This window comes from Crocodylus siamensis, chromosome 9 (genome assembly GCF_052110815.1).
Source record: "Crocodylus siamensis isolate JL-2025a chromosome 9, ASM5211081v1, whole genome shotgun sequence".
Taxonomy (NCBI): Eukaryota; Metazoa; Chordata; order Crocodylia; family Crocodylidae; genus Crocodylus; species Crocodylus siamensis.
This window is the reverse complement of record NC_143403.1, coordinates 72132760-72159436: the sequence shown is the minus strand read 5'-3', so window position 1 is coordinate 72159436 and position 26677 is coordinate 72132760. Positions and strand designations below refer to the sequence as shown.

At 46.9% G+C, this 26677-nt stretch overlaps 2 protein-coding genes across 10 annotated transcripts in view; both read right to left on the bottom strand.

Moving 5' to 3' along the window:
- Positions 1–11931, bottom strand: part of CAMKK2 (calcium/calmodulin dependent protein kinase kinase 2) — a 36594-nt gene extending 24663 nt beyond the window's left edge. Inside the window, exons 1-2 of one of the 7 annotated variants that reach the window (XM_090062001.1) lie at positions 11632–11931; positions 10501–10588 (exon numbers count right to left, since the gene is read on the bottom strand). The gene's annotated coding sequence lies outside the window, so the exon portion shown is untranslated. Of the gene's footprint in view, positions 1–10500; positions 10589–11282; positions 11385–11404; positions 11450–11631 lie in introns of those variants that run through there. The other 6 variants (XM_090062008.1, XM_090062005.1, XM_090062007.1 and 3 more) reach the window with 6 other exon arrangements.
- A 2705-nt stretch (positions 11932–14636) lies between these two features.
- Positions 14637–26677, bottom strand: part of ANAPC5 (anaphase promoting complex subunit 5) — a 23462-nt gene continuing 11421 nt past the window's right edge. For all 3 annotated transcript variants that reach the window (XM_090061998.1, XM_090062000.1, XM_090061999.1), the window contains 9 exons: positions 25779–25868; positions 25078–25259; positions 24527–24662; positions 24197–24271; positions 23521–23642; positions 22727–22834; positions 16156–16303; positions 15412–15574; positions 14637–14979 (listed from right to left, as the gene is read on the bottom strand). In XM_090061998.1, coding sequence (XP_089918124.1) covers positions 14765–14979; positions 15412–15574; positions 16156–16303; positions 22727–22834; positions 23521–23642; positions 24197–24271; positions 24527–24662; positions 25078–25259; positions 25779–25868 — 1239 coding nt within the window. In that variant the 3' untranslated portion in view covers positions 14637–14764. The remainder of the gene's footprint in view (positions 14980–15411; positions 15575–16155; positions 16304–22726; positions 22835–23520; positions 23643–24196; positions 24272–24526; positions 24663–25077; positions 25260–25778; positions 25869–26677) is intronic.

Genomic DNA, 26677 nt, shown 5'->3' with positions numbered 1-26677 from the left:
CCAAACCTCAGGTTCTGGTTCCGGATCAAGACCCAGCTCTGTAACATGATGCATGCACATGAAACCTAGCAAGGTTCAGCTTGTGAACTCTCTTTCAAACCCGCATCCTGCAGTGTCTGGATCCGCGTTTTCCCTTTTGCCTCTGCAAGACAGCATGAAGCGCAGATCAAGGAGTTTACAGTCCAGGGCAGAAAGACCGAGGAGCACAAAATCAAGAATTGAGCCAGGATGGACAAGGGTTCTGAGCAACAAACCAGCAGCTGCCCAAGGAGCTACTCGGTCTGATGCTTGTGCTTTGAACAGAAGGAGACCGTATGGAGTGAAGGTCACTTGGGATCACTAAAACTCCCATGGCCCCTGTGTAACAGTAGCCGTGGTAATCCCTGCATCCTGGCCCAATTGTGACGCAGGCGAGATTTACAGTCCATATGCATAAATACCCCGTATATTTCCAGTCGCACATACTGCTCTTCTTAACATACTCTGCATGGTGTTGCACAATCCTGAAGTACCGATTCAGGCTAACAAATGGTTTCCTTTCAGTGGCCAGTGAAATAAGCTGTGTGTTCCTTACCACAGTCACAGAGGCCCTGGGAGACTTCATATCTGCAAAGTGCTTTGTGAGTCTGGGATAAGAAACACAAAATGCTCTAGCAGTTTGTACTGGGCTTTTAACTTCTTTAGTCCTTCCACTGTTAACACTAATGTTGTGAAGCTACGACAAGGCCAGTCCTGTATAGGAATCTCTTGTACAACCAACTCGTAGCATCTACAATAGGGATTGCTTAGCAGGTAGCATTCCTGCCCTACAAAAGAAATGCTAGGCAGCAAACTCACCACCTCCTGTTAAAAAAGCTGTAACATAGACCTGCTCCTATGGAAGTCTGGTCACCCCCTTCGCCGAGGATCAGGCCCCCTGTACTCAGGTATCCATGACTGACACCAACAGCAATCATGTCACAGGAGTTCTCCAGTGCTAGCGGAAGACATCAAGCTCCGCTCTCTTAAGTCTTGACCCCAACGTTTATTGAGAATATGCTCAGTTCCTTTGTAAGATCAAGCCCTCGACTAGGCAGAATCCTATTTCTAATTCAACAGGATTTCCCTGCACATAAAAGATCTCCCCAGCCAGAGACAGGATTGGGTCCTAAAGCTGTTCTTAAAACAGCCATTTGCATTATTTTAATTTACCCTCCATCCATTCTCTAACTGCTTTGTAATTCTCAGCTGGTTTAAATCAGGTTTAATTCAGAGAGAGACAACATAATTGTTAAGCTTGCTTCTAGTTTTCTGAGCAGCCAAGCTTGATGCACATAGTTTGCACAGCTAGCTTGCAAACTGTCACCATAAAATTAACAGTTTAAATTTTGCTTGGTTGATGTGGGTTTTTGCAGAGACCCTGTGAAAAACCTAAGTGCCACCCAGACAAGACAACGTTCCCCAATCCCTGCAAGCAGCTTGGCTGAGATGACAGCCTGGGAGTTCTAGTTTAGCAGGACTAAAACACACAGGCAGAAAAATTATTGTTTTCCGCACTGCAACACAATTTTATTTTTAATTTCTAGGTTGACAGGTTGCCACCAGTACAAAAAACTCAGGAACAATGTTTAGTTTATTTATTTATTTATTGCCATGTTGTTCCCACACCTCACTAAGGCAGCTGCTTAAAATTAGATCTCATCTAAAATTAAAATTTCCATTATGTTGTGCCCTCTGGCAGAGCTGTTCTGAATCAATATAGTAGAAATTACATGTCAGATAGAAAAAACAAGCATGCTCTCCCAAAGACTTTATAATTGCATAATTGCCATTTTAGACACAGAATCATTTGCATAAAATAGACCATTTTCTCTAAAGCTGGACTAGCCCATTGACAAAAAATGCTGCTTTATTTGGCATGTTACAATTTATTGCTTGCAGGTTAAAGAACTAATAAGAAAAAGAAATTAAAATACTGTGAAAGATATAAATACGACCAATTGATAGCAGAAAGGTTAAGCTATTTAAGCTGTGCTATAATTTCCCCCCTACTAAATATATTCCTGGATTGTGCCTTGTTATTCAAAAAATGAAACACTTAATACTCTAGAAACATAGAACGGTTTTTCCCCCTGTCCAATAGGGAGTCCATTATTCACGAGTGCTCGGCAGGACATGGCTGTTTGGCTCAAAGCAAAGTTGCACTGATCACTTTACTTTGCCAATGAGTTTCTGGGCCTCAGCTCATAGAGACGGAGCCAGGAGGACACCAGCTTTAGCAGCTGCTACATTCATATTGGGGCACTGAGGTGTGATGGGACCATGGATGCATATGGTGCAGCAGCTGATGAGTGGGAGGGAACTGGGCAAAGATGCCCCTGAAAATTAAAAAAAATATATATTTTAAAGCCCACATGGAAGACAGCAAAGCAGTAAACTGGGCTGCTCCAATGTGTGGTGGATCCAGAGGCTGCTTTGCAGAGGCGGGTGCGAGGCCTATTTTTCCCTTTAACCACAAAACTTCTTTTTTGTGCAAACAAAATTTTGAGCACAAGCCGACAAACAAAGCACAGAAACAGAACTGCGTCCACAACATATGAGGACAAAGCCTGGAAGCCAGAGCCAGGGCCCCAATCCCATGAAGGCCTATGAGCTGTCAACTGCCAGAGGCTTTCCTAGGGATGTTCAGCTTCTTGAAAGAGGAGAACCCCCAAGAGGGTCTAATCCTGGTGCCTCTGAAGTTGTTGGCAACGCCACTGCGGGAGCCAGCTCTGGGTTGTACGCTGGGTGCAGCAAGTCCACAGGACAAAAGCAATGAGGCACACTAACGAGTGACCCAGGAGTCGAGTCCGTTAGCACTGCACAAGCTCATTCTTGTGCATTCCCGGGAGGGCAGCAAAAACCCAAACAAAACAAAAATCAGCCAGCTCCTAAAGGCTGGCTGCCATGTGCTAGAGCCCTTTGGAAGCCATGCCAGCTGGCAGCTATAAATAACTTTCCATTAATCAGGAACATTCCCAAAGTGCTGGGGCCCAGGACCCTCACCCTGCTCCCTCTAGAAACCGCACCAAAAAAGGATGCCCCTTGGCACCTGTCATTTGTGGAATGGAGCTGATCCATCCGTGCAAGAAGTGGAAAGCATTTCTGCCCTCAGCGTGGACCATCACAAAGGCCAGAGTGGAGGAGGGACTTTCTAGCATTGGAGTGTGTGCGCATTAGCTGGTCACTCTCCATTGCCTGGAACAGCATCAACAGTATAGAAACCCAGACCTGTGTGTGTATGCCACCACACTGGGGCCTTGGGCTCTTCACCAGACACCCATCTCGCTCTCTGCTTACTGAAAATTGTCTCCAGTCCTTTGCAAAGGTACATGGCAAAGGCAGAGGGAATTTATCCTAGCACCTAGGACCTGCATATTTAAGCAGTGGGAAGGGATGTATGGCTAAGTAGTGTGGCTGCTGGCCCTGAGCAGAGGGAGGCAGTTAGTCTACAGGGTGCATATCTACCCTGCCTTCTGCCCAACTTCAGATTAACATGGTTCACTGAATCCGTATTGCATAAGCTTGCATGAGCCCGAGCTCACTTCATCAGATGCTGTGAAAGGACGTACACAGAGCAGTCTATCAAAGAGAGAAAGAGCGATTTGATTACAAAAGACGGGGAGTGAGGGGAGCCCCCTCTCCCCTGCCCCGGGGGATGCTGACCAGAGTAAATCCACGGAAGAGCTGTGCCTGAAGCCCCGTACGCTAAACCCTGTGCTGGGGAACAGATTCCACTCCCGACAGATCAGGCAGAGGAAATGCAGAGCTGCCTGAGGTTAATGCAGATGATAAAAATTTTTTACAACTGGGCATTTTAAAAAACTGTGAGCTGCTTCGCATTTGTGTCTGGTCCCTGCCAGCATTTTATAGCACTAAAAGGCAGGGCTCTGAAAGTGCTCCGTGCTCAGACCTACCTCTTCGGCAGCTGGGGAGCACGCAACATTCATCCACTGTACAAAGTTAATATGGCCTCACCCATCATTCTTCATATTCACATTACAATTGCCCCTTCTGCCCTCTCCCCAAAAAACCAGGGTGGCTGCTTGAAGCCCTGAAGAGGTAAGAGTGAAATTAAGTTACAAAGTATCTGTGACACTTCAGAGCAGAGTGGCCAGGGAACCAGAGTTAATTGACCTGAGAAGGATAAACATATCAAGGCTGATTAATGCAAGCAGGCTTCCTGTGGCTCTGTGAACTGGTGCACCCCTCTTTTGGGGGAAGGACTGTGTCACTTGAATGAGGCAGTGTTGTGAGAGAAAATCCAAGAGATTTCCTTGCTAGCAATTTTCTGAAAACATTGGAGGGTGGGAACGGGAGTAACAAAAGCAGTCCTAAATGAAGCAATGTCCACACTAGACAGAAAGTTAGGCCAGCCGTCTCTCTCTCACACGCACACATGCAGAGCTAGCCACCCACACAGCAATATTCCACAAGCCAGTTGCGTTTTGAGAAGAGCTAATCATACGGGAATGTGGAAGATCTCTAATGATAATGCAGTCTGTTTTTCCTTTAATAAGCATATGGGGAATCTGAGGAGGAGGATAGAAATTGAATGCAGAAAAAGTGCAAGTGCTTGACTGGAAGAAATTACTTTGAGTAGGAAAATACATCTCTTTGGCTCTCTGTTCTTGCCAATGCCTCATCATCCCAGAAGCTGCGCATATGTCAAACATTGGCACATTCTGGTGTTGGTTCAAAGGGTCTTTCAAGTGTTCCAATAAGCCACCCTGTTTAAAAACCACACATGCAAAATTCGCGAGAAGCAGGACGGCCCTGGATAGAGAAAGGATTTATTGGCATATAATTTGCCCATTGGCTGCTCTCCATATATAAACCTTACCCACTGCAGTAGGATCAGAGAGAATCTGCTGCACATCCAGTATGGATAATATTAAAGTTAAGGAGTTCTGTGTAACACTCATTCAAAATCTACATGGTTCAATAGAACGGGATGGAAGCGAGAGCGCAGACAGTCACACACTGTTGCAGTCTCTCTCTCTCTCTCACATACAACAATTACTTTCCATGGCACTGAAATGCAGCCAGATCAGGAGCAGAACACGGCACTGACGGACACCATGCAGAAAAACTACCCAATATTTGATGACAGCAAGGAAACGGCTCTTTTGAAACATACTTCCTCATGAAGCCGCACCTGTCAACATGGTAGCTGAGCATTCTCCAGCATTAGATCACACAAAACCAAACCAGCAGCATCGGAGGGCGACAATTTATTTCCCAAACATTCAGAACGTACACGTCTACTGGGAAAACACCAGCCCTGGGCACATAGGTTTTCAAGGATCAGAATGTGGTTAGTTTACAGGCACTGCAAAGGTTATGAAGCCAACAAGCTGAGAACGGAGCTGGCACCATGGAAAAGAGAAGCTTTCTACATGCACTTACAAACACTCGGAGCTGTGTTTGCAGCTGGTGATATCCGAGGTGTCCCTCAACAGAGTTGCCTTCATGTTAGCTAACACTTGAGCACTTCAAGGGGGTGTGCACCTGCCTCATCTTTAGCCCAACTGTCCTGAGCTTAGGTGCCAATGAAGGGGTCTGGGAGGGAAGGGCTGATGTTATTAATTTACACTTGCCTCCCCTAAGATGCTTTTCTGACTCATTAAATGGAGTTTCCCTGTAAGGCTTAGTTTATTCTAGCTTCACGTGCTTCTTAACATGGTGCTCAAGAAGTGTAGACAGTAACAGCACCATTGAGAGCTAGTCGGTTCCCTCCCACACATTCAGTCCTGACCGATGGGAACTTTTGCAGCGTCTCTTCTCCCACCCTGCTCCTGCTCTTTGTTGGAAGCGCACTGCACAAGCCAAGGTTACACCTCCCGCCCTTGGAGACAAGACCAGGAGGAAAATGCAAGTCAGACACACAACATATAGACAATGATTTAATTCTAGCTACAGCAGCCCTGCTGTTCTGGTCCTGGGCTTTTTTAGGGTCTGTAAAATGAGAGCAATCAGGGACTCCATAAATCTTGCACTTAATTCAGCCAGGATTTAAATGCTGGCCCCAGAGGTGAAAGTTAGGCATGTTGCCCCATCAGCTCACTTCGCTCTCCCTTCACTAGCACAGCTAACTACCTCTCCCTTCACAACCTTGAGCTTCTAGGCAGTCTTTCATTTCTTGATTTCTGTTTAAAGAACAAGTGTCAGAAAGGCAGCAGATAGTGCTGTGTCTGTTGGATGCTTTCACTCCCACCACTACCTGCCCCTTTTGGCAGCATTCAAAGTGATGCCAAGGATTCAAGGAGGACTCAAACCCATCCCAGCATGAGACCAAAGTTGTGGTGGTATCACGACAGCCTGGACTGCTGCTGCTGATCCCAGACCTGGCCTGGAGATGAGCAGAGGAGTCCAGGCTCCAGTGCTGCCAGACTCCCAATAAGCTAGGATAGAAAGCTGACAGGCTAAGGGTTTGTCTACAGCACCTCCACAGCACACTCAGAAACCGGACTTCCAATAATGGTACGAGCTCCTGTACTCAGTGCGGTGATAGCTAAGACTCCCCTCACTGAAAGAAATGACAACCTAGTGGTTAAAGCCCAGGGCTGGCTCTAACAAGTATGTTTAGCCCTGCCAAGGACTTCCTCTCTAACCACAGGCAAGTCACTTCCCCTCTCTGTGCCTCAGGCAGCACCAAGAGACCTACTAAATGATGTGGGCACCATAATGCTGTGCACTCACTCTACACACCCCCAAAAGACAGCATGTTAGCGCAGAGGTGAGTTGTATGGGCTCACCGATGTTTGTAAGCCCTTGCATGAAATACATTCAATGTTTGTAAGCCCTTCAAGACCCTTGCATGAAACACATTCAATAAACGCAAAGACTGATTCACACTTATTTCTGGACTCTGGTTTTGCCCATCTGAACAGGTCCTTGACCCGTACCATCCAATAGTGAACAAAAACCTGCACTATTATACTTGTCACTTAAAAAGTTACCTGAGAACAATGGGAACCAGCTGGTATGTTTTACCAGGAAGTGAAGAATCATGAGTTCACTTTGTGATAAAAGGTCACATTCGTGCCAAGAACAAGCTGATGAAACATCAGCTGTAACAATGGCGGCATTGATCACACATTACCTCCCGCCACAGAAATAAAAGTAGTGTATAGAGAACACATTGATAACAGACTTTCCAAGGAAACCTTCCTCCACTGCGCTACAGTCGCTGTGGCTCGGATAAGACAGAATGGTGACAGAGGCCATCTGAGCCCTGCCAACTGCAGCTCTGCCACTGCTTCTCCACTGAGCCCATAAGACCACATTAGCCAGGGAGAGCTGTCCTCAAATGCCTTTTGATGACTTCAGCTGAAGGCAGAGGCTCTTCCCTTATGCTCTACCCATGCAACAGAACATGGCAAGAGTCTGAAAGTCAGATCAGGTGAGAGTTTGGAAAAACTGTAAATGCCGGAGAACTCACCAGCAGGTTCCCAGAGAAGTAACAACAAATATTATACCTTTACAAAAACATCAAGAATCATATGAGCAAAAATGCTGGAGTTTTTGCTTCAAGGAAGCCACAGGCAATACAATACTATGAAGCATTCACAAAGCAGCCTAGAATCAAAGCCTGCATCCAACTACCTCAGCCCTCTGTACAGGCAGGCACTTAGTCACATCAGCAATTCCACTGATCTAATGCGACTCCTCCTCTTTGAATTAAGCACACGCTTAAGTGTTTGCTAAACCGGGACTTACAGGTTATAAGGCGTTCAACATCTTGAATTCCTACCCAAGTTTGCTGCTGTGTTTTGGTTAATTTCCAACAAAAGAAAACATGGAGCTCACAAAAACCATGACATCTACAGACCAAACCACCTGTCTCTCCTGATGAGCTACCTTGGTGAAAGAACCAAGAGAACTTTTCAAGTCCAAAAATGTTTTAAATGCATTTTATTGGAGCAGCAGCCAGCTTGAACTTGGCAAAAACAAGCAGCACTTTACCGTCATAAAACCGAGTCTGAAAATCTCTGCATTAGTTTGATCACCTGTCAACTGGAGGAGAAGAGAGGCCACAGATACTTGTGTAAACAGCCTTGACTACTGGGCTTTAAGTTCCAAGTACCGGTGCTTTTCAGATGAATATCTTGCTTAGATATCCGTGCACATGAATTGCTCCTAATTATGTTCTCTCCTTCTACTGCTTGCCAGCCAAAAGAAATCCTCCCAAGTTTCCTCGAAATAGCAGCTCTAATGAACTCTGCCTGCTAGTTATGACAGGAAGGATGCACTGTGTACAAATGCCACGTAAGGCACGATGCAGAACCAGGCTGAAAGCAAAGCCAAGCCAAGTCCAATGCCCCAAACTCCTTCCTTTCCTTTTTTTGTATGCTTGTGACCAGGTATTTAGCAGAATTTGCAGATTCACTGGAATCTGATAGAGCCACACCATAAGCGTTTCTACTGCAGCCTCAAACTTGTCATCTTTGGGCTGTCAAATGCACAACTTAGTGCCCGCACCATGCCAGCTTCCCCCCGCCTCAAATTCTTTGAAACATTGGGTAAAAGCTGCATTCCCCAATTGGACAAGAGACTCTCAGAGCTATATTGCAACACTCTTCAGACCCACAATGGCTAGATGAGTACAGCCTTTCGCCTCTGGGACACTGGCTGGCAGAAATGCAGCCAGCTGGGGAAAAGTCCTCATATCAAGGTAGCAAAGGCTCAAATGGGGATTGTGCTAGGTACTCTGCAAGTCAAGAGGAGAAACACCCTCAGACCTCAGCCTACCCAATGTGAAAGGTGCTTGGCAGGGCTCTGCTCCAGACAGACTGGGTTTATAACCAGCAGGAGTGCCTAAAAGCCCTCTCCTCCCTGGCTTGCTTATAGTCCCAGCAAAGAAACCCAGGACTGAACGGACCTGGGGAACAAACTGCCCATCTCTCAGGTGCACTCTTTCCACATCAAGCACAGCGCTGCTCCCCACCCCCAGCCGTATGCAACGCTCTGTGGTAAGAAGAGCACATACTCACTGGAACAGTTAATCTAGCACTTTTGACCACTAGTAAATTCACCACCCACCCACACATCTGTGCAGACTACTGTCATACTTGGTTATTCCTGGTTGCCATGCAGCCCAAGCCTACTCACACAGTCCTTGCCTCAGGATGTTGCTCCTATAGCAGCTCAGGATACTCAGATGAACACTTAAGTCACCTCCTGCAGTTACTGCAAGTCTAGACAGGAAGAGCCCAGAGAGACCGAGCCACAGTTCTCAATTGCTGCTCTCCCAGGCTAGGAAATAAATGGACCTCATTTTGTCAGTAAAGGATGCTTCTTCCAGGTGAAACCTGGAAACTTCCATCACACATTAAATACCAGCCTCTTGCAGATCCATCCGAGGCAGGTGTGAAAGCCTTCTCTGCATCTCTCAACTTCAGTAGCTTGAAAAGGAACAAGCAAGAAAGCAGAGAAAAGTACCTGGGCACAGCACAGACTGTCACACTTCCCCTCACAGTCCCACAGGAGCCCAGGCATTGCTATTACTCCCATTGATCAAAAAAGCCAAAAGAAATACACAGAAGCTACAGATGAAGGTGTCACGAGAACTTCATGGTTAAAGGGTTGAATAAAAACAGGAGCCATTCAGATAAACTGAGGGGGGATTTGACAGCAGCCTTTAACTCCCTGCAGGGGGGCTGCAAAGAGGCTGGAGCTGGACTGGTCTCAGTAGGGGCAGGAGGCAGAACAAGGAGCAGTGGGCTCAGGCTGCAGCAAGGGAGGTTTAGGCTGGGTATTGGGAAAAGCTTTCTTGCTAGGAAGGTGGTGAAGCACTGGAACAGGCTACCTAGAGAGGTTGCAAAATCTCATTCCTTGGAGGTTTTGAAGGCCTGGCTCAACAAAGCCCTGGCCGGGATGACGTAGTTGGGGCTGATCCTGCTCTGAGCAGGGGGTTGGATTAGATGTGATCTCCGGAGGTCCCTTCAACCCTCATTTTATAGGATTCTAAACCTGTGGCTGCAGGGAACAAGAGAAAGGACTGCTGTCCCCTTACTTGTGCTGCAGAACAGCAATGCTGCACCAGGTGGTCATGTCGGGGCACTAGCAGGTCCTGACTGCTTGCTAAATCCCTGGGAGGCATAGCCCCCCTGACAGAGCGTGCGGCGGTGGTGAGAAGCTGTGAAGTGGTGGCAACCATAAGCCTAGGGCAGTAGTTCCAGCTACAGAACAAAGTATTGAGAGCGATCTAATTTCAGGTCCACACAGAGCCCAGAGTTATGTTTGCCTCTCCTATGCTCTGGATGTCTAAAACCCCCACAAACCAACAGGCTCAGCAATTTATACCTACCATCTTGAAAATCACTTTCTGCCTGCGGCTCCTCCAGCTGTTTAAAGGGATGCCACTAGGTCAGAACTGACCAACCAGGTAAAGTCAAAATTGTAAAACAAAGAAAAAAACAACAACCAACCAACCCCTTCATAACATGTAAAACCAGTGGAAAGAACGCAGAGACTTACTTAAATCTGACAGAAATACCGAGAGTCCGTCTCCCCCAGCGGCATGCAGCTCAGTATTTAGGTGAGCACAGAAGAGGGCCGGCCAGGACTAGAAAGGGAAGTGAAAATGGATCTCTCTAATTTCACTGTTGAAGCTGAGACAGTTACGTGTGCATCAGGGTGGGGAAGCAGACATTACATGGGCTTTATTCTTTAAGGTTCTGAGGAAGCCCAGCATCTTGGCATCACACAGGCTAGTAGCGGGTATTTTTTGTAAGAAGGAAAGAGAGGCCATTCCTCTTCCGGCTAATGGAACAGGGAGCCGGACATTTGTCTCTGCCCAGCCATGGCTATCCTGGGTCAGTGGACAGAGTACGACAGGGAAGGATGAAGCCAAGAACCACCCCTGGCCCCAAACACACACGCACCTCCCCAACTTGCCTACTTTGAAGACTAGAGAGCCATCCAAGCGCCGGTCCCAATTAGGAGATGCTGACCAGACTAACCCAGGGTGCAGAGACCCACGTGGCAGCTGCTGCTGGGGCTGTGCATGCCCAGCCAGGCAGTATTCCCAAGCACCAGCAGCTGGATAGGATCAGCCCTCACGTCTGGCCTCCCACCAGTCAGCTGAGTGACAAGTGCCTGCCACCGGAGCGAAACAATGCCAGGCCAGTTACGGAGCCACTGCTGAGAGTCCCCTTGCCCGGGAACCGTTGCAGGTTCCTCCCTCCCCTGCTCTAGGGCATCCAGTCCGCATCCCATCCCTTCCCCAGCATGGCCACATCCTTCCTGAGCCACCTTACCGTGCATGACAGCCCTCAGCAGCTCAGCCCCGCGCAGAGACACTGCTGCAGCCCCGCTCCTCTGTGGCATCAGCACCCACGCCTCCCAGGAGACCGGTTCTCCCCCCCGCGCCAGCACCAACCTCAGCATCAGCTCAGCCCCGCCAAACCCAGGCCTCCTTTGTCTCCTCTCCCTGCTCCTCGGGCTGCACGCTGGGCGGAGAGGCAGCAGCCGGCACCCCTGCGGTGCCCTGCCCTCGCCGGGCTCCCGTCCGGGGGGCGCCAGCCCGCGGCGTGCAGCCACGACCCCGCACCCGCACCCGCACCCGCACCCGCCCGGGCCGGCGGGGCAGGGGCCAGCCCGGCTTACCTCGCTCGCGGAGGTGCCCGGCGCCGGCGCCGGCCGGCCCCTCCCGGGCTCCCCATCGCGGCGGCGGCGGCGGCGGCGGCGCCCCTCCCCTCCGGCGCGGCCAGATGCTGCCAGCGGTGCTGGATTGGCTGCGCCGGGAGCTTTTCCGGCCCAGAAAGCCCGAGTCGGCCAGGCGCGGCCCAGATGTGCGGGCTGCGCAGGCCTCCCCAGCTCGCTGCTTTCAATTTTGCTGCCGGGCGGCCGCGGCGCGGCGCGGGAAGCCGGCGCATGGTGCTGCTCCAGCCCCGCCGCTCGCGCCGGCGCCCAGCGAGGCCGAGCCCGCTGCACGGCCGCGAGGGACACCGGCGACCCGCGCCCGGCCGGACTGCAGCCCCCGAGCATGGAGCAGGGGCTCCAGGCAGCCCCCACCTGCATCTCGCCTCCCCCCCTCGGTGCTCCAGAAGGCCTCTCTGAGACACCCCAGGGCCCCCCCCCCCCAAGTGCCAGCATTAGAGCCAGAGACTTGGATGCCAGAGCGCTGAACGCTGCAAGTATGGAAGCTGCTGGCCCCAGCCACCGAGACCCAGCTCCCAAGCGGCACATTTGGGAACAGATGAATTGTTACCCGGACCCAGTCTCCCCATATTTTTCAGAAACAGTTTAGATCTCAGCATAGCAGAGCAAAAGTCATGGTAAGAGAGGGACTGGAAGGGGGTCCCAGTCCTGCAAATCTCTTCCACCTACAGCTGCTTTGGCCGTCAACAGGTTTAAAGGCACAAGCATCTTAACCGCATTCCCCACTACAGTCTACTGTAGCTCGCTAGAGACTTCAGCAGTGTGCATTCACTGACATTTTGTCATTGGACAGTTGCTTGGTACTTGGCAGCACCTGGTGGCACTTTCTACATGCACTTTGCTTTAATGAAACATCATTAAACCTGCTTACAAAAATGATAAGCAATGCCATAAATGCCAAAACATAGATGATATAAACATAACAGAGGCAAGATTGTTTGGTATGTTATCAAAATGTTTTAAACACCCTCCCTCTTCCATACACAGTGCTAATTATGCAAAGATTGTCAGCCACAGCTTGGCCCTAGCAATCTCTTGCTTACCTCTCCTGCCGAGGATCTGCTGAAGCTTTATTAAAATGGTTGCAAAGCGCTTCCAAGACCATCAGAAAAAGGGAACTACAAAACAGAGAGTTATTTCACTAAGGAGCCATCCTTTAAATTATTAAACCAGCCAACTGCAGTTGTTTATGAACTTTTCCTATTTCCATTAGTGCAACTATACCAGGTAATCACATCATAAAATACCCCCTTCTACTCCCCCGTCTGGCACCAGCCCTTCATAATGTCCTCTCCCTGCTTAGTTAATTTTAAAAGTTACTTGTTTTCTTGTCAAACATTCCCCATTTAAAATAACATTTAGAAGTTGGTTAAACTGTAAAAGATCCAATCAAGTGTCCCAGCATGAACACCTCATTTGGAAATACAGGTGAGCTTCAGAGTGACTTCCTATGCTAAGCCAACAGTGTGGCTGCATTAGCTTTGCTTTCAGGCCCCTTCAGAGGCATTGTTTCAAGAGCTTAGACTTCCCCAATTGCCATGTCACAATGCCAGTAGTTCAGCTTAGAAGGCAGCCAGGCCAATTTTTATTGCGGCTGTCATATTTTGACAAGGAACTTTTAACTATTACAGCTGAGAAATCAAACTGACTTATAAAAGCATATACTAGGAGCTGTTCCAAACTGTTTCATGGGATTAGACTGAGGGTTAATCAATCCCATGGGAGGGATTGATTAGTGTAAGTGGAAGGAGGTCAGTGGACAAAGCACTGATTGAAGAGAGATCCTGGAAAGACTCCTGTGTGGAATCAATCCCCTTTATACCCAGTTTGAAACACAGCTGATGTTTTAGTTTTTCGACACTGAGTTATCAGCCTGCAGATGTGCACAGCAAAACCAGACTACACGGAATTAAGCTGGCAAGTCTTGATTTATGGTGTTACAGATGTGAGTAACTGCTAGAACCAGGAGTTTAAGTTCTCGTCTTACTTGTGGTGATTAGCAATAGTTAATTCTTAACCTCCAGCAGCAGAATCCTTAGGTAGAAGCACGGAGATCAAATGACTTTGATCTGTAAAGCCAAGAATAACACCTAGGTCTCCCAAACCAAGTGCAGTGCAGTGCAGTGCAATGCATTCCCTAGATCATGCTGCCTCCTCTCCCTCCAATGCAAGTGTGCATCTGCCACGCACTGCAGGTAAGCCACATGCATGTACACTGAGCTTATACATACACGTAGTTCAATAGAAGATTAATTTTAAAGGTTGTTAATGGTAGGACCCAACTCCCATAGATCACTGGTAATGAACTAGGCTCCAAGTTGGGGTTGTCTTAGTTTAGTCAGACATAAGCAAGTCATGTGCACACCCCCTCCTACTGCCTCTCAAGGATGCTTATTAACATGTGTGCAATAAAATATTCGTTTAAACTGATACAGGTCCCTTCTTGCACCAAAATGAATTTTACCATGTTTTACTTCTTCCCACTATGCTTTGCACAGGGATGTTTCTAAATTCAAGAGGGTTAGGAGCATCAGTAGGTTTCTATGTTTTCCCTTCTGCCAATACCAGTAGTTTCCAGGTGTTAAGAAGTGCCCATAAACAGGTGAAATGCAAGTACAAGAACATATTTTAAATGTAATTCCACAATCAGAGAAGTTAACATTAGCACAAGGCAGCTGAGCTCGTATCTACAAATTGCACACTAATTTCTTTACGCTGTTTGCATTTATAAATCTTACATTCAGTGTGTAACTCCTATTAGTAACAATAGGAATACTTTGTACCACCCCTTCCACATTCTTTACTAGTGACCAAGTAGTGCTACTTTGTATCACTGAAGGTACAGCAGGTACAGTATTTGTAAATCACGAAAAATGTAATCTTTTGTGTCTAAAATGTAGAAGTGAGATGGTTGCAAACTTTTCATCATTCAGTATAAGTAGAAAACAAGTTTGTTAAGGAGAAGAACAGTTTATTGGCAATTATTTCCAAACCGCAATGATTGAACATAATAAAAATGCTTGAAAAAGGGAGGAAAAAACAGTCAGGAACAACACAACAAAACTCGGCTTTAAATGTCTCACTTAAAAGCATTTATTAATGGGACCCCATGAGCAGGCAGCTCCTGGTGCAGTTGACGGAAGAGCATAGCACATTTGTTTCTTTCTTGCATCCTGCCTAAGGTGTGAAAGAGTCTGGCCTGAAAATAAAGAACATCTCTGAGCTGTTCTCTGCAGTCTACTTTCACAAAATAAATCTTGGCTTCATTTAGATTCAGGATAGCCGATTCCAGAGCTGTCAAAAAGGAGAGGAAATCCAGTATTTAAAACAGTGGTAAAGTAGAAACTACATGCAATATAACCCTGCTCTTGGGGATCCCATTATGAATTACTGAATGTTCTAAATTAGCAAGTACAAGACATGCTGGAAGACATTCTATAATTTCTTTTGAAAAAAAATAATGGTCTCTTAGCAACAATTCCGTTCAACTACAGCCCCCGCTTTTCAAGTTTTGCTGCAAGGTGTGAGCAAATTGTGCAGATAAGCAAGGTTCTATTGACCTTGTAAAAAAGATTAAGTATTTACAAAATGTTTAGTCCAGACCTAGGCCCTGATCCTACCAGGTAATATTGTCCTGAAATTTATTATTGAGACCCAAGTATCTATACTTGTTTGCAGCCCATTCAAAAGTGAAAAAGGTATAAATAGAATTATTCTTCACTCTACCTTCTGCTTTCTTCTGGGGAGCATAGGAAGTTGCAGAAGCAACCTGACATTTGGCCACCAAGAACATGGCACAGCCTTTGTCCAGTACTGCCCCATGAGCCAAAATTGGCTCTATCGCCATATGCAGAATATTCAGAGCTTGTTCAGGAATACCAAGAATCAACTGAAAGAGAAAAACACTGAAACAGGTGTCCATTGAAAATAGCAGCTTCTTCTGGAGGGAACACAAGCCACTTGCATGTCACATACATGTTCAGATAAGTCAATGTATGTATATCAGCGCAGAGAAGGTTTTTAGCTACAATTTTCTTTTAAAATCAAAGCTCATTAAACAGAAGGAGATGCTACAGTGAATGACAGTAGGAACAAGAAAGCTCTTTATTAAATACTCCTTCCAAAACACTGGCAACCAGAACCCCCATCTGTCCAGTGCACAGCCTTTAACTAGTATTAAATTCCAGTGTCAGTGCCTTGTGCTTATGTGAAGTTTTTATATCAGTTTATTGGCTATCAATAGAAGGGAAGGCAGCAACAATTCATGAAATATGTGAGTGTAACATGCTGAAACTGAAGACATGATAAATGAAATACAGTTTTCATACACTTTCCTGAAAGATTTTAGACATGCAAATCAACAACTGAATCCTGCCACATTAAAATGCTTAAAATCCAAAGAGCAGTAACAATGGTAGCTGAATCTACTGCTTAAATATAGGAGCCTGTGAAATCAGGACTCAAACCTACCTGAGAGAAAGCCAAGTTCAGGACAGTTTCAGAGGCCAAATACTGCAGACTGTATTCTCGAGAAAGAGCAAGAGCCTGGAGCAGGACAGGGAGTGCAATTGTATGACATGAAGATCTCCAATAGAGTTCTGCTGTTGCCAGAAGTACGCTGATGAGGGCCAGGGTTGGGGGAGAGAGGAGAGGAAAAAAAAAAAAAAAAGAAAGCTACTATTTTCATGTAAAACTTCAAATGTTTCCCTCAGGACATCAGACACAAAAAGCAGCTTGCTATCTACCCATAACGATATTCTTCCATTACAATACCAAGTGTACAACAAAATATTTTTGTCAGTTAGTGGCATTCCCTTTTTAAGATAACATTTAATACTATTGTAAGAAGTAATACTTAAGACTAGTTTTAAAAAAATCTGTTTATTTTAAATAATAAAAAAAAAAATTCCTTTTCATGGACCTTTCCTTCTCTTCTTTGTCCTTAAGGGAAACTATAGCTGCTAAAACTCTCAACTTGGAAACTCATGGAAGTTTTACTACCTGATGCTTCTTTCAGTTTGGTGGTGGTTGTGGGGGGGAGGGGAAAGGGATACGGAAAAAAACTGTTGATAAGATGACTAGATTTGAGCTCTACAGTATTGTTAAATCTCAAAAATACCCAAAATTCTGAAAACAAAAATGCAACCAGAGGCATGACACAGATGGGCACGTGCAACACCCCGAGAGTCCTCTCAGGCTCTGAGGCCCCTCCCCTGGCACCTCTGAGAAGGCCACCCAGATGGAGCCCATGGCTCCCCCGTTGGGGGACAGGGGGACTACCGCCACTGCTGGCCCGCTGAGCAACCCTTGCAAAGCCAGCAGACCAAGGCACTTAAGGGAGCCTACCCCTGCTCCAGCCCTGGTACAATCTGTGGGCAAGGCAAGAGCCCCCAAGAGGACACTAGCCTGCCTGTACACAAATGCCAGGAGCTTGGGGAAGAAGCAGGAGGAGCTCAGTGCAAAGAATTATGATGTCATGGGGATAACGGAGACCTGGTGGGACTCTACCCATGACTGGAACACAGGTATTGATGGCTATACCCTGTACAGGAGGGAGTGTGTAGATAAAAGGGGCAGGGGTGTAGCTCTCTATGTTAAGGAAAGCTACACGTCCCTGCAAGCTGATCTTGGTGACCAGGGTGGACAACTGGAGACCCTCTGGGTTAAAATCCGTGGGGAACACGGCACAGGGGACACAACGGTGGGAGTCTACTACAGACCTCCCACCCAAAGTCCTGAGCTTGACCAGGAGTTTGCCTGGGAACTGGCTGAGGCTGCATGCTCCAGGACCACAGTTGTCATGAGTGACTTCAATTACCCGGACATCTCGTGGGAAGATCACTCAGCAAAATCCGAGCAGTCGCAAAGCTTCCTCTTGCGTGTGGATGACCTCTACTTGACTCAAGAAGTCTATGGGCCAACAAGAGGCAAAATGCTGCTTGACCTGGTACTGGCTACTGGGGATGACCTAACTGGCGACCTAGTGATCGATGGGAAGCTGGGTGACAGCGACCACGAGCCGATCACCTTCACCATCCGCCGTAAAGCTGGCAAGTCAGTCAGCAACACAGAAGTCCTTGACTTCAGGAAAGCCAATTTTAACAAGCTCAGGAGGCTGGTCAGTGAGGCCCTAAGGGACCATGACCCCAGGGAGAGGAGAGTTCAAGAAGAGTGGTTGCTCCTCAAGGGAGTGATCCTCAATGCGCAAGCTAAGAGGAAAGGCAGCAAGAGGGCACAGCAGCCCCCCTGGCTCTCCAGGGACCTAGTGGACCTCCTGAGGCTAAAAAGAAAGGCCTACAAAAGGATGGAGGATGGGATTCACCTCCAAGTAGGATTATTCTGCACTGGTCCGGTCCTGCAGGGAGCAAACCAGGAAAGTCAAGGCTGCAACTGAACTCCAATTAGCTTCAAGCATCAAGGACAATAAAAAGTCCTTTTTTCAGATATGTGGGGAGCCAGAGGAAAAGCAAGGGCAACACTGGACCCCTGCTGAACCAGATGGGGCAACTGACAACTGACGCCCAGGAAAAAGCCAACCTATTAAATGGGTACTTTGCATCAGTCTTTAATCAGTCCCATGGGACACTCATGCCTGCTACGGGACAGGATGGTCCAGGTGAGGGAGATCCCCTGCCCTCCATTAATGCTGACCTTGTGAAGGAACATCTTGAGAGCTGGATACCTTCAAGTCAGCCGGCCCTGACAATCTACACCCCAGGGTACTCAAGAAGCTGGCGAGCGTCATAGCCCAGCCCCTGGCACGGATCTTTGAAAACTCCTGGCGCTCTGGTGTAGTGCCCGAAGACTGGAAGAAGGTCAGTGTGGTGCCAATCTTCAAGAAAGCAAGGAAAGTGGATCCAGCTAACTATAGGCCCATCAGCCTGACTTCTATCCTGGGGAAGATCTTAGAAAAGTTTATTAAAGAGGCCATCCTTAATGGACTGGCTGACACCAGTTCCTCCAGTCTGGCTGGAGAACAGGTACGAGGCCTTGGCAGCCCTGGAGGAGGAGGAAGGAGAGGACAAAACTGGGGAGGAGGCAACTCCATGCTCCCCACGTCCCGTGCAGGCTGAAGGAGACAAGCAGGCCAGGAAGAGAAAGCGTCGCGTGATCGTAATTGGCAACTCCATCCTGAGGGGTACAGAGGGGCCCACCTGTCGCCAGGACCCCTCAGCACACGAGGTCTACTGCCTACCTGGAGCGAGGATTCAGGATGTGAAAGGGATTCTCCAAACCGTAATCCAGCCCACCGATTATTACCCCATGGTCCTAGTCCATGTGGGCACTAATGGTGCAGCCAGGAGATGCCCTGATCACCTGATGGAGGACTACCATGCTCTGGGGTGTGTGCTGAGGGAGATGGGCACACAAGTGGTTTTCTCTTCTATCCTGCCAGTGAGTGGACGAGGCAGATGGCATGAAACGTGCATCGCGGAGACCAACTGGCAGCTACAGGAATGGTGCTTCGAGGTGGGCTTTGGCTTCCTCAACTATGACCGGCACATCACGACAAGAGACATGCTTGGATGGGACGGGCTCCACCTTTCCCCTAAAGGTAAGCATGTGTTCTCTTCTAGGTTGGTGGACCTCCTCCAGCGGGCTTTAAACTAGGCTTATTGGGGGAAGGGGAAGTTGAGGGTGAAGGAAACATCGGCCTCAAATGCCTCTACACAAACGCTCGTAGTATGGGAAACAAGCAGGAGGAACTCACCCTCCTGTTAGCTGACACCAGCCCGGACATAGTGGGGATAACTGAAACGTGGTGGGACTCAACGCATGATTGGGGGGTGAATGTCAAGGGCTATAGGCTGTACAGGAGGGACAGGATAGGAAAGAGAGGTGGGGGCGTGGCACTTTATATTAAGGAGGAATATACATCCTCGTCAATTAGCAAGGAGGCAGGGGAGGGGCACTCTGAAGTGCTTTGGGTTAGAATACAAGGCAGTCGAGGGGAAAGAGACTTAACAGTGGGGGTCTGCTACAGACCTCCCAACCAGGGGGAAGAGCTTGACCAGGAATTCTTAGGTCAGCTCACAGAGGTAGTGAAGTCTAAGGATGTGGTAGTCATGGGGGACCTGAACTTCCCGGACATCTGCTGGGAAGAGCAGTCAGCCAGGTCTGACCGCTCACATCGGTTCTTAGCCAGAGTGCAGGACCTCCATCTAACCCAGAGGGTGGTAGTGGATGGGTCCTTCTCAACTTGGAAGGACGTGGGCAGTGAGGTTCTGCAGGGCTCGGTCCTCGGGCCCGCGCTGTTCAACAAATTCATCAGTGACTCGGATGAGGGGGTGAAAAGCACCCTGTTCAAATTTGCTGATGACACTAAGATGTGGGGGGATGTGGGCACACTAGAAGCAACAGGCTACAAATCAGACCTAGACAGGTTACAAGGGTGGGCACATGAGAATAGGATGGGATTCAACACAGACAAGTGCAAAGTGATGCACCTGGGGAGGAACAACCGGCACCATACCTACAGGTTGGGGAACTCCCCTCTTGTCAGCACAGAGGTGGAAAAGGATCTTGGAGTCATTATTGACTCCAAGATGAACATGGGATGGCAGTGTGGGGAAGCAGTCAGGAAGGCCAACCACACCTTGTCCTGCATCCACAGATGCATCTCGAGCAGGTCCAAGGAGGTGATCCTCCCCCTCTATGCAGCACTGGTCAGGCCGCAGCTGGAGTACTGCGTCCAGTTCTGGGCGCTGCACTGCAGGAGGGGTGTGGACAGCATGGAGAGGGTCCCGAGGAGGCCACTCGCATGGTAAGGGGGCAGCAGGGCAGGCCCTCTGAGGAGAGGCTACTGGACCTGAACCTGTTTAGCCTCCACAAGAGAAGGCTGAGGGGGGATCTAGTGGCCTGTTATAAACTAGTCAGGGGGGATCAGCAGGCATTGGGGGAGTCCCTGTTCCCCCGAGCACAGCCAGGAGTGACCAGGAATAACGGTGACAAGCTGGCAGAGGGTAGATTCAGGCTAGATATCAGGAGGCGCTACTTCATGGTCAGGGCGGCTAGGATCTGGAACCAACTTCCAAAGAGAGGTGGTGCAGGCTCCTACCCTGGGGGTTTTTAAGAGGTTAGATGAACACCTTGCTGGGGTCATTTGACCCCAGTACTCTTTCCTGCTATGGCAGGGGTCGGACTAGATGATCTACTCAGGTCCCTTCCGACCCTAGAAACTATGAAACTATGAAACACCAACATCCTAAGGGACAGCCAGCACAGGTTTGTTGCAGGTAGGTCTTGCTTGACCAATCTCATTTTCTTCTATGACTAGGTGACCTATCACCTGGACAAGGGAGAAGAGATTGATGTCCTATATCTTGAATTCAAAGAAGACTTTGATCTGGTATCCCATGATCACCTCTTGACAAAACTGGCCAATTGTGGCCTTGGGTCCACCACAATCCACTGCCTGGAAAATTGGCTCCGTGGTCAGACCCAGAAGGTAGTAATAGATGGAAGTCACTCATCACGGTGTCCTGTGACCAGTGGGGTCCCCCAAGACTCTGTCCTTAGACCTATATTGTTCAACACCTTCATTAACGATGTGGACATTGGAGTCAGGAGCGGACTGGCCAAGTTCGCTGATGACACCAAACTTTGGGGCAAAGCATCCACACCAGAAGACAGGCAGGTGATCCAGGCTGACCTGGACAGGCTCAGCAAATGGATGGACAAGAACCTGATGGTGTTTAACACCGAAAAATGCAAGGTTCTCCACCCTGGGAAGAAAAACCTGCAGCATCCTTATAGGCTTGGCAGTGCTATGCTGGCTAGCACTACGGAAGAAAGAGACTTGGGGGTCATCACTGACCACAAGATGAACATGACCCTCCAATGCGATGCTGTGGCTAGTAAAGCGACCAAAACGCTGGCTTGCATCCATAGATGCTTCTCAAGCAAATCCCGGGACGTCATTCTCCCCTTGTACTCGGCCTTGGTGAGGCCGCAGCTGGAGTACTGCGTCCAGTTTTGGGCTCCACAATTCAAAAAGGATGTGGAGAAGCTTGAGAGAGTCCAGAGAAGAGCCACGCGCATGATCAGAGGTCAGGAAAACAGACCTCACGACGACAGGCTGAGAGCCACGGGGCTCTTTAGCCTGGAAAAAGCGTAGGCTCAGGGGTGACCTGATGGCCACCTATAAGTTTATCAGGGGTGACCACCAGGATCTGGGGGAACATCTGTTCACCAGAGTGCCCCAAGGGATGACGAGGTCGAACGGTCATAAACTACTGCAAGACCGTTTCAGGCTGGACATAAGAAAGAATTTCTTTACTGTCCGAGCCCCCAAGGTCTGGAACAGCCTGCCATCGGAGGTGGTTCAAGCACCTACAGTGAACACCTTCAAGAGCAATTGGATGCTTATCTTGCTGGGATCCTATGAACCCAGCTGACTTCCTGCCCTTTGGGCAGGGGGCTGGACTCGATGATCTTCCAAGGTCCCTTCCAGCCCTAATGTCTATGAAATCTATGAAACTCACATCATTCACAATTTAAAACACAGATACATAAATTGCATTGCTCATGATGATGGAAGCTATCATAGACTGTTCCAAATACAAAAGCTTTCAGTCTCTTGAGTACAGAGATGCATGATTAGGTACCATTCCAAATCATTTGCTTTACAGTTACAAACAGCAAGTTCATTCAGCTGAGCAGTGACTGTTTCCATTTCTATGGTAGTAAAATGAAATACTACCAACGAAGTTTATTAAAGATGGAAATATTTCCTAGTCCAAGTAGTGATCATCTACAAATTAATGAATTCATGGGCATTTATACATGTAATGGGGGTGGAGGGAGGAGCAGGGAAGTCACATGTATCAGCATCCCTGCACTGAAAAACGGTGGCGGAGACGCTTAACTAAAGTTTGAACAAGCAACTTTCCAGCAGACTCAATTAATCAAGTCTGCTCTGATACGCTATAATCACAGCGCATCAGAGCAGCCTCACTGCATGTCTATAGGCACCCAAACTGTCCCAGTTATGGCTGCTGAGGTTAAATCAGTGTCAAGTACTATTCCACGTTTTTCCTACCTGATCACCATCTCGGTATTCTTTATCTTTTGGCAGTGCATCAACAGTTTCTGTAAGAGTTTGTGTGCCTCCGACATCTGGTTTTGGGCTTTCAATACAATGGCCTTTCTGCAATTCAAGACAAACAAAAACTTACCAGATTTCTATATTTTGGTCTCAGGCCTGCCTCTGAGTGCACTATAATGCACACTGGTATGTTAGATCTCTCCTCCCACACTTGCATATGCTTGGGTAGAGTTGTTTTGTAACTACACTCTGGAGCGGGCAAAGATGTTTTATATAAACAGGTCTTAGTCCTTATAAGCACGTGTTCCAGAAAACTCAACACATATTTTAAGCACCCTAAATGGAAGGAAAATAGAGGCCTCCTCCATTTTAGACAGGAAAACCAAAGCTGAGGCAAAGCAAACTTGCACACAGTCACTCTGCAGGCAAAATAGGCTTTTGGTCTCCTGTTGATTTCATACAAATCCAGAATTACACTTTGATGTTAAATGGATACACTGATACATTCTGAAAGCAGCAGACCTACAATGAATACATTCATGTTTAGGTAATGCTACACCAAGCTAGCCAGAGCTTCAAAGCCCTAGTGGAATGGACAGAATGGTATGTATCAAAATACATTATATATTAGTATACTTATAGCAGAACTAGGCAAAAAGTATTATATAACAACCAGTAGAAAGTGATGTGTAGGTAAATATTTTATTTTCAGCAAGCATTATATTTCATTGTTAACCATTTTAATGGGATATTATTGAACACTATTCTGAAGGTAGGTGGTTTCTTACCTGTACACTCCTTCGATGCTATTAAGTGCTGTAATTCCTGCCACAAGAGAATCAGCAATATGGTATCTGCCATCATTCATGGCTCTATCAAACTGTATTTTCTGATCAAACAGCATCCACAGCTAAACAGAGAAGGTCCAGGCATAAATAGTGGCATACATGCATTTTGTGATCCAAAAATGAAACACATATGCAACTTTTAAAAACAACTGAATACCCTTTTATTTACTGGAGAAGCAGTACAAATAAGTCTTCATTTGTTGTTCTGAAGAAATATAACTCTTGTTACAGTGCAGAAACTAGAATGCGTTTCAAAATCTAAAACCCCTTATGTATTATGAGTTAAAAAATGTTGCAGAGTCTGCATAGGAACAGAAGGCATGGAAAAATGATGAACACTGCTTTTCAATCCAAGGTGTTGATGAAAATCCCTCCCCACTCAAATGGTGACATACTACACTTTCATGGTTTTCAGATCTATGCGTGAATTTGTGGCTTCCCCATTAGTGAGACGATTTATGTGGAGGCTATTCAAATGTGCTCTAAACACAGTTTATACAGATGAAGTACAGAAGGAATTAGGATGAAGGGGAATTCTGATCCTTCTGCCACAGACACAAACTTGGTGCACAACTTTTTTATTATTATTTTTTAAGCAGTATAGGCCACAGGTTACCTGTGAATGCTGACTATTGGGAGGAAATCTTTCCTTCAAGTGTTTCAATATTTCAGAAGCAGCTGCAAAGTAGCCCTACAACAGAGAAACAGCATTGTGATAAGCATGCAAGCACTCCTTACGATGAAATTAACACCCCTAGAAACAAGAAGTTGCTAAGAGAAAAATGCTAAGATTTCCTTCCACCTCATCCACGTAGGCTGGAGATAGGAAAAATAACTCTAAATGTACACACCTTGCCACATGTCACTCAGCTTGCCACAGGCCTGCAAAGCATCCCCACTTGCCCCTGCAAACTTTTTTTTTTGTGCAATTAACTATGAAGCTCACCTGCTCTGCATGTAGCTCAGCCAGGTGACACAGCACTACAGCAAAGGATTCTGTATTATTCTGTTGGACACCCACATTTACAGATTCTAAACTGTTCATGCTCAGCAGCGTCTGGGCTTGTTGAAGAGCCATGGTGCTAGAGAGAGGAAAACCATAATTTACTTTCATGCAGTAGTTCTAATCTATGCTCAAGCCATAAAACAAAAGCCAAACTATTTCCCCTTCTTCCCACCCCCCGGAATTCCAAACTATGGCAAAGACCAAAGGTGCTCATGAAAAGACCATAAATCCAAATAAAAGCATTCACATACAGAAGCTTTTTGTCTGGCTAAGGCTGAATAAACAAGGAAATTAAAATTACAGCTGTAAGAGGGTGATGAAATATATTTTCTAACATAGGAGTTAAATGAGCAGGACCTGGAAGAACCAGCCCCAGCATCTGCTGATGCCTCACTTAGCACACTGAAGAGAAGTCAACAAGAGCATCACTTGCTTACAACGTTAACGAACTACTATAAGCAGCAGAACTAGACTTTGGGGAGCGAAAATACCTGCGGCCATATAATCTCCAAATGGCAGTTTTCTGTGCTATACTAATGTCAATAAGCTCCGACAGGCTGTGTTTCCAATGCAACAGATCAGAGTCCTTTAAGGCATCCATTAGCTTGTTGGAGGTCTTCCCTGCAAAAGCTCTTTGCTGGACCAAGGATTGTATTCCCAGGGAAGCTAGGTACTAGGAGGGATGGAAAAACAAAATTAGGATGGTAAAGCTGCCAAGCAACAAAGTCTAACAAAGCAGAAAGAATAAGTTATCAAAACTTCCACCTTTCTCCATATGTAACAATATGAATGTCACCTTGTTAAGGGATGAAAAGAATACTCTAGGCTTCCATTCCATAGTGGAACAGGTAGCGGGAGGGAAGAGGTTTAAGTTGGATCCTTCCAATGATTATGCTCTGCTTCTAGAGCTTTCCCTCTTTTTCCTCACTCCCCCAAATACTGATCAGACCTCCTGCACTCTACATACCAGCTATATGATTAGCTGCCTCTCACTTGTTCCATCTGCTTCCTGCCTCATCTGCATTTTTCTTCCTCAGCCCCAGCAATCTGAAGTCACAGACTGGATCCTCAGATCTTGCATGGCAGCCTGCTCACTACACAATTTTATGTTCATTTTCTGCCTCCCATGCCAGGTCATGAATGTTTAAAGGAAGAGAAAGAGCCAGATTTTGAAACAAAACAGGAGACTTACTGGCAATCCAAAGTGAACAGCTTTTTTCACAGAGTGTTCTAACAGAACACAGCTATCTGAACTCTGCTGCTCCAAGATGTATAGCCAACTCTGTTTAGAAAAGAAGTTAAATGTCATCGCAGAGATATGCTGCTTAGTATAATACAAAACATTTTCACGCATCTATTAACAAGGGTGGACAAATCTCATTGCAATACAAACTTCTAGAAGTCACATAAAATGGAACCTGCATTAAGAACTGACACAGCAGAAAAGATCAGTGATCTGTTTAGCTTGGAGTTCTAGCTGCAACAGTGGCCAACACTGGAGATTTCACAGTAAAAACACAGAAACTATTATACTGTTACACATCTGAGACACTTGCACAATTAACCTAACTGGAGTTTATTCACTGCTGCAAACTATGAGAAGCTTTACTCCTACCTCAAAACAACACTCTCCTTAGAAAAGTTAAATTTCAGAATCCACAAAACAGTAAGATAAAAGCTTAGTCTAGTCAGACAGTGACTTTCTAGAGAAAGAAGTACTTAATTCTTTGCCTTGTCATTGGCTGGGTGGGAGATTTACACATAATCCCTGCACAGAGGGGTGCTTGAAAATAAGCTTCTATGACTTATCTTGAACAGACCTCTTAAAAGTGTGAAAATAAATTTCCCAGCATTGCATGATTTGGGGTGCACGATGCCCATTCAGAAGGTTCTAGTTAGTACCTTGAAGTTCACTGCTTCAAGGATAGCTCACTCAGATTTACTGCTTACGGCACTAACAACCAAAGCATCGTCCCAAGGTGAGGAAGTGACATTTAACTACTGCCAAATGCTAGACCCAGCTATAGCAAATACATCAAAAGTCTAATTGAGCTGAGAGACAGATGGCTACGACAGGCCATTTATCTCCCT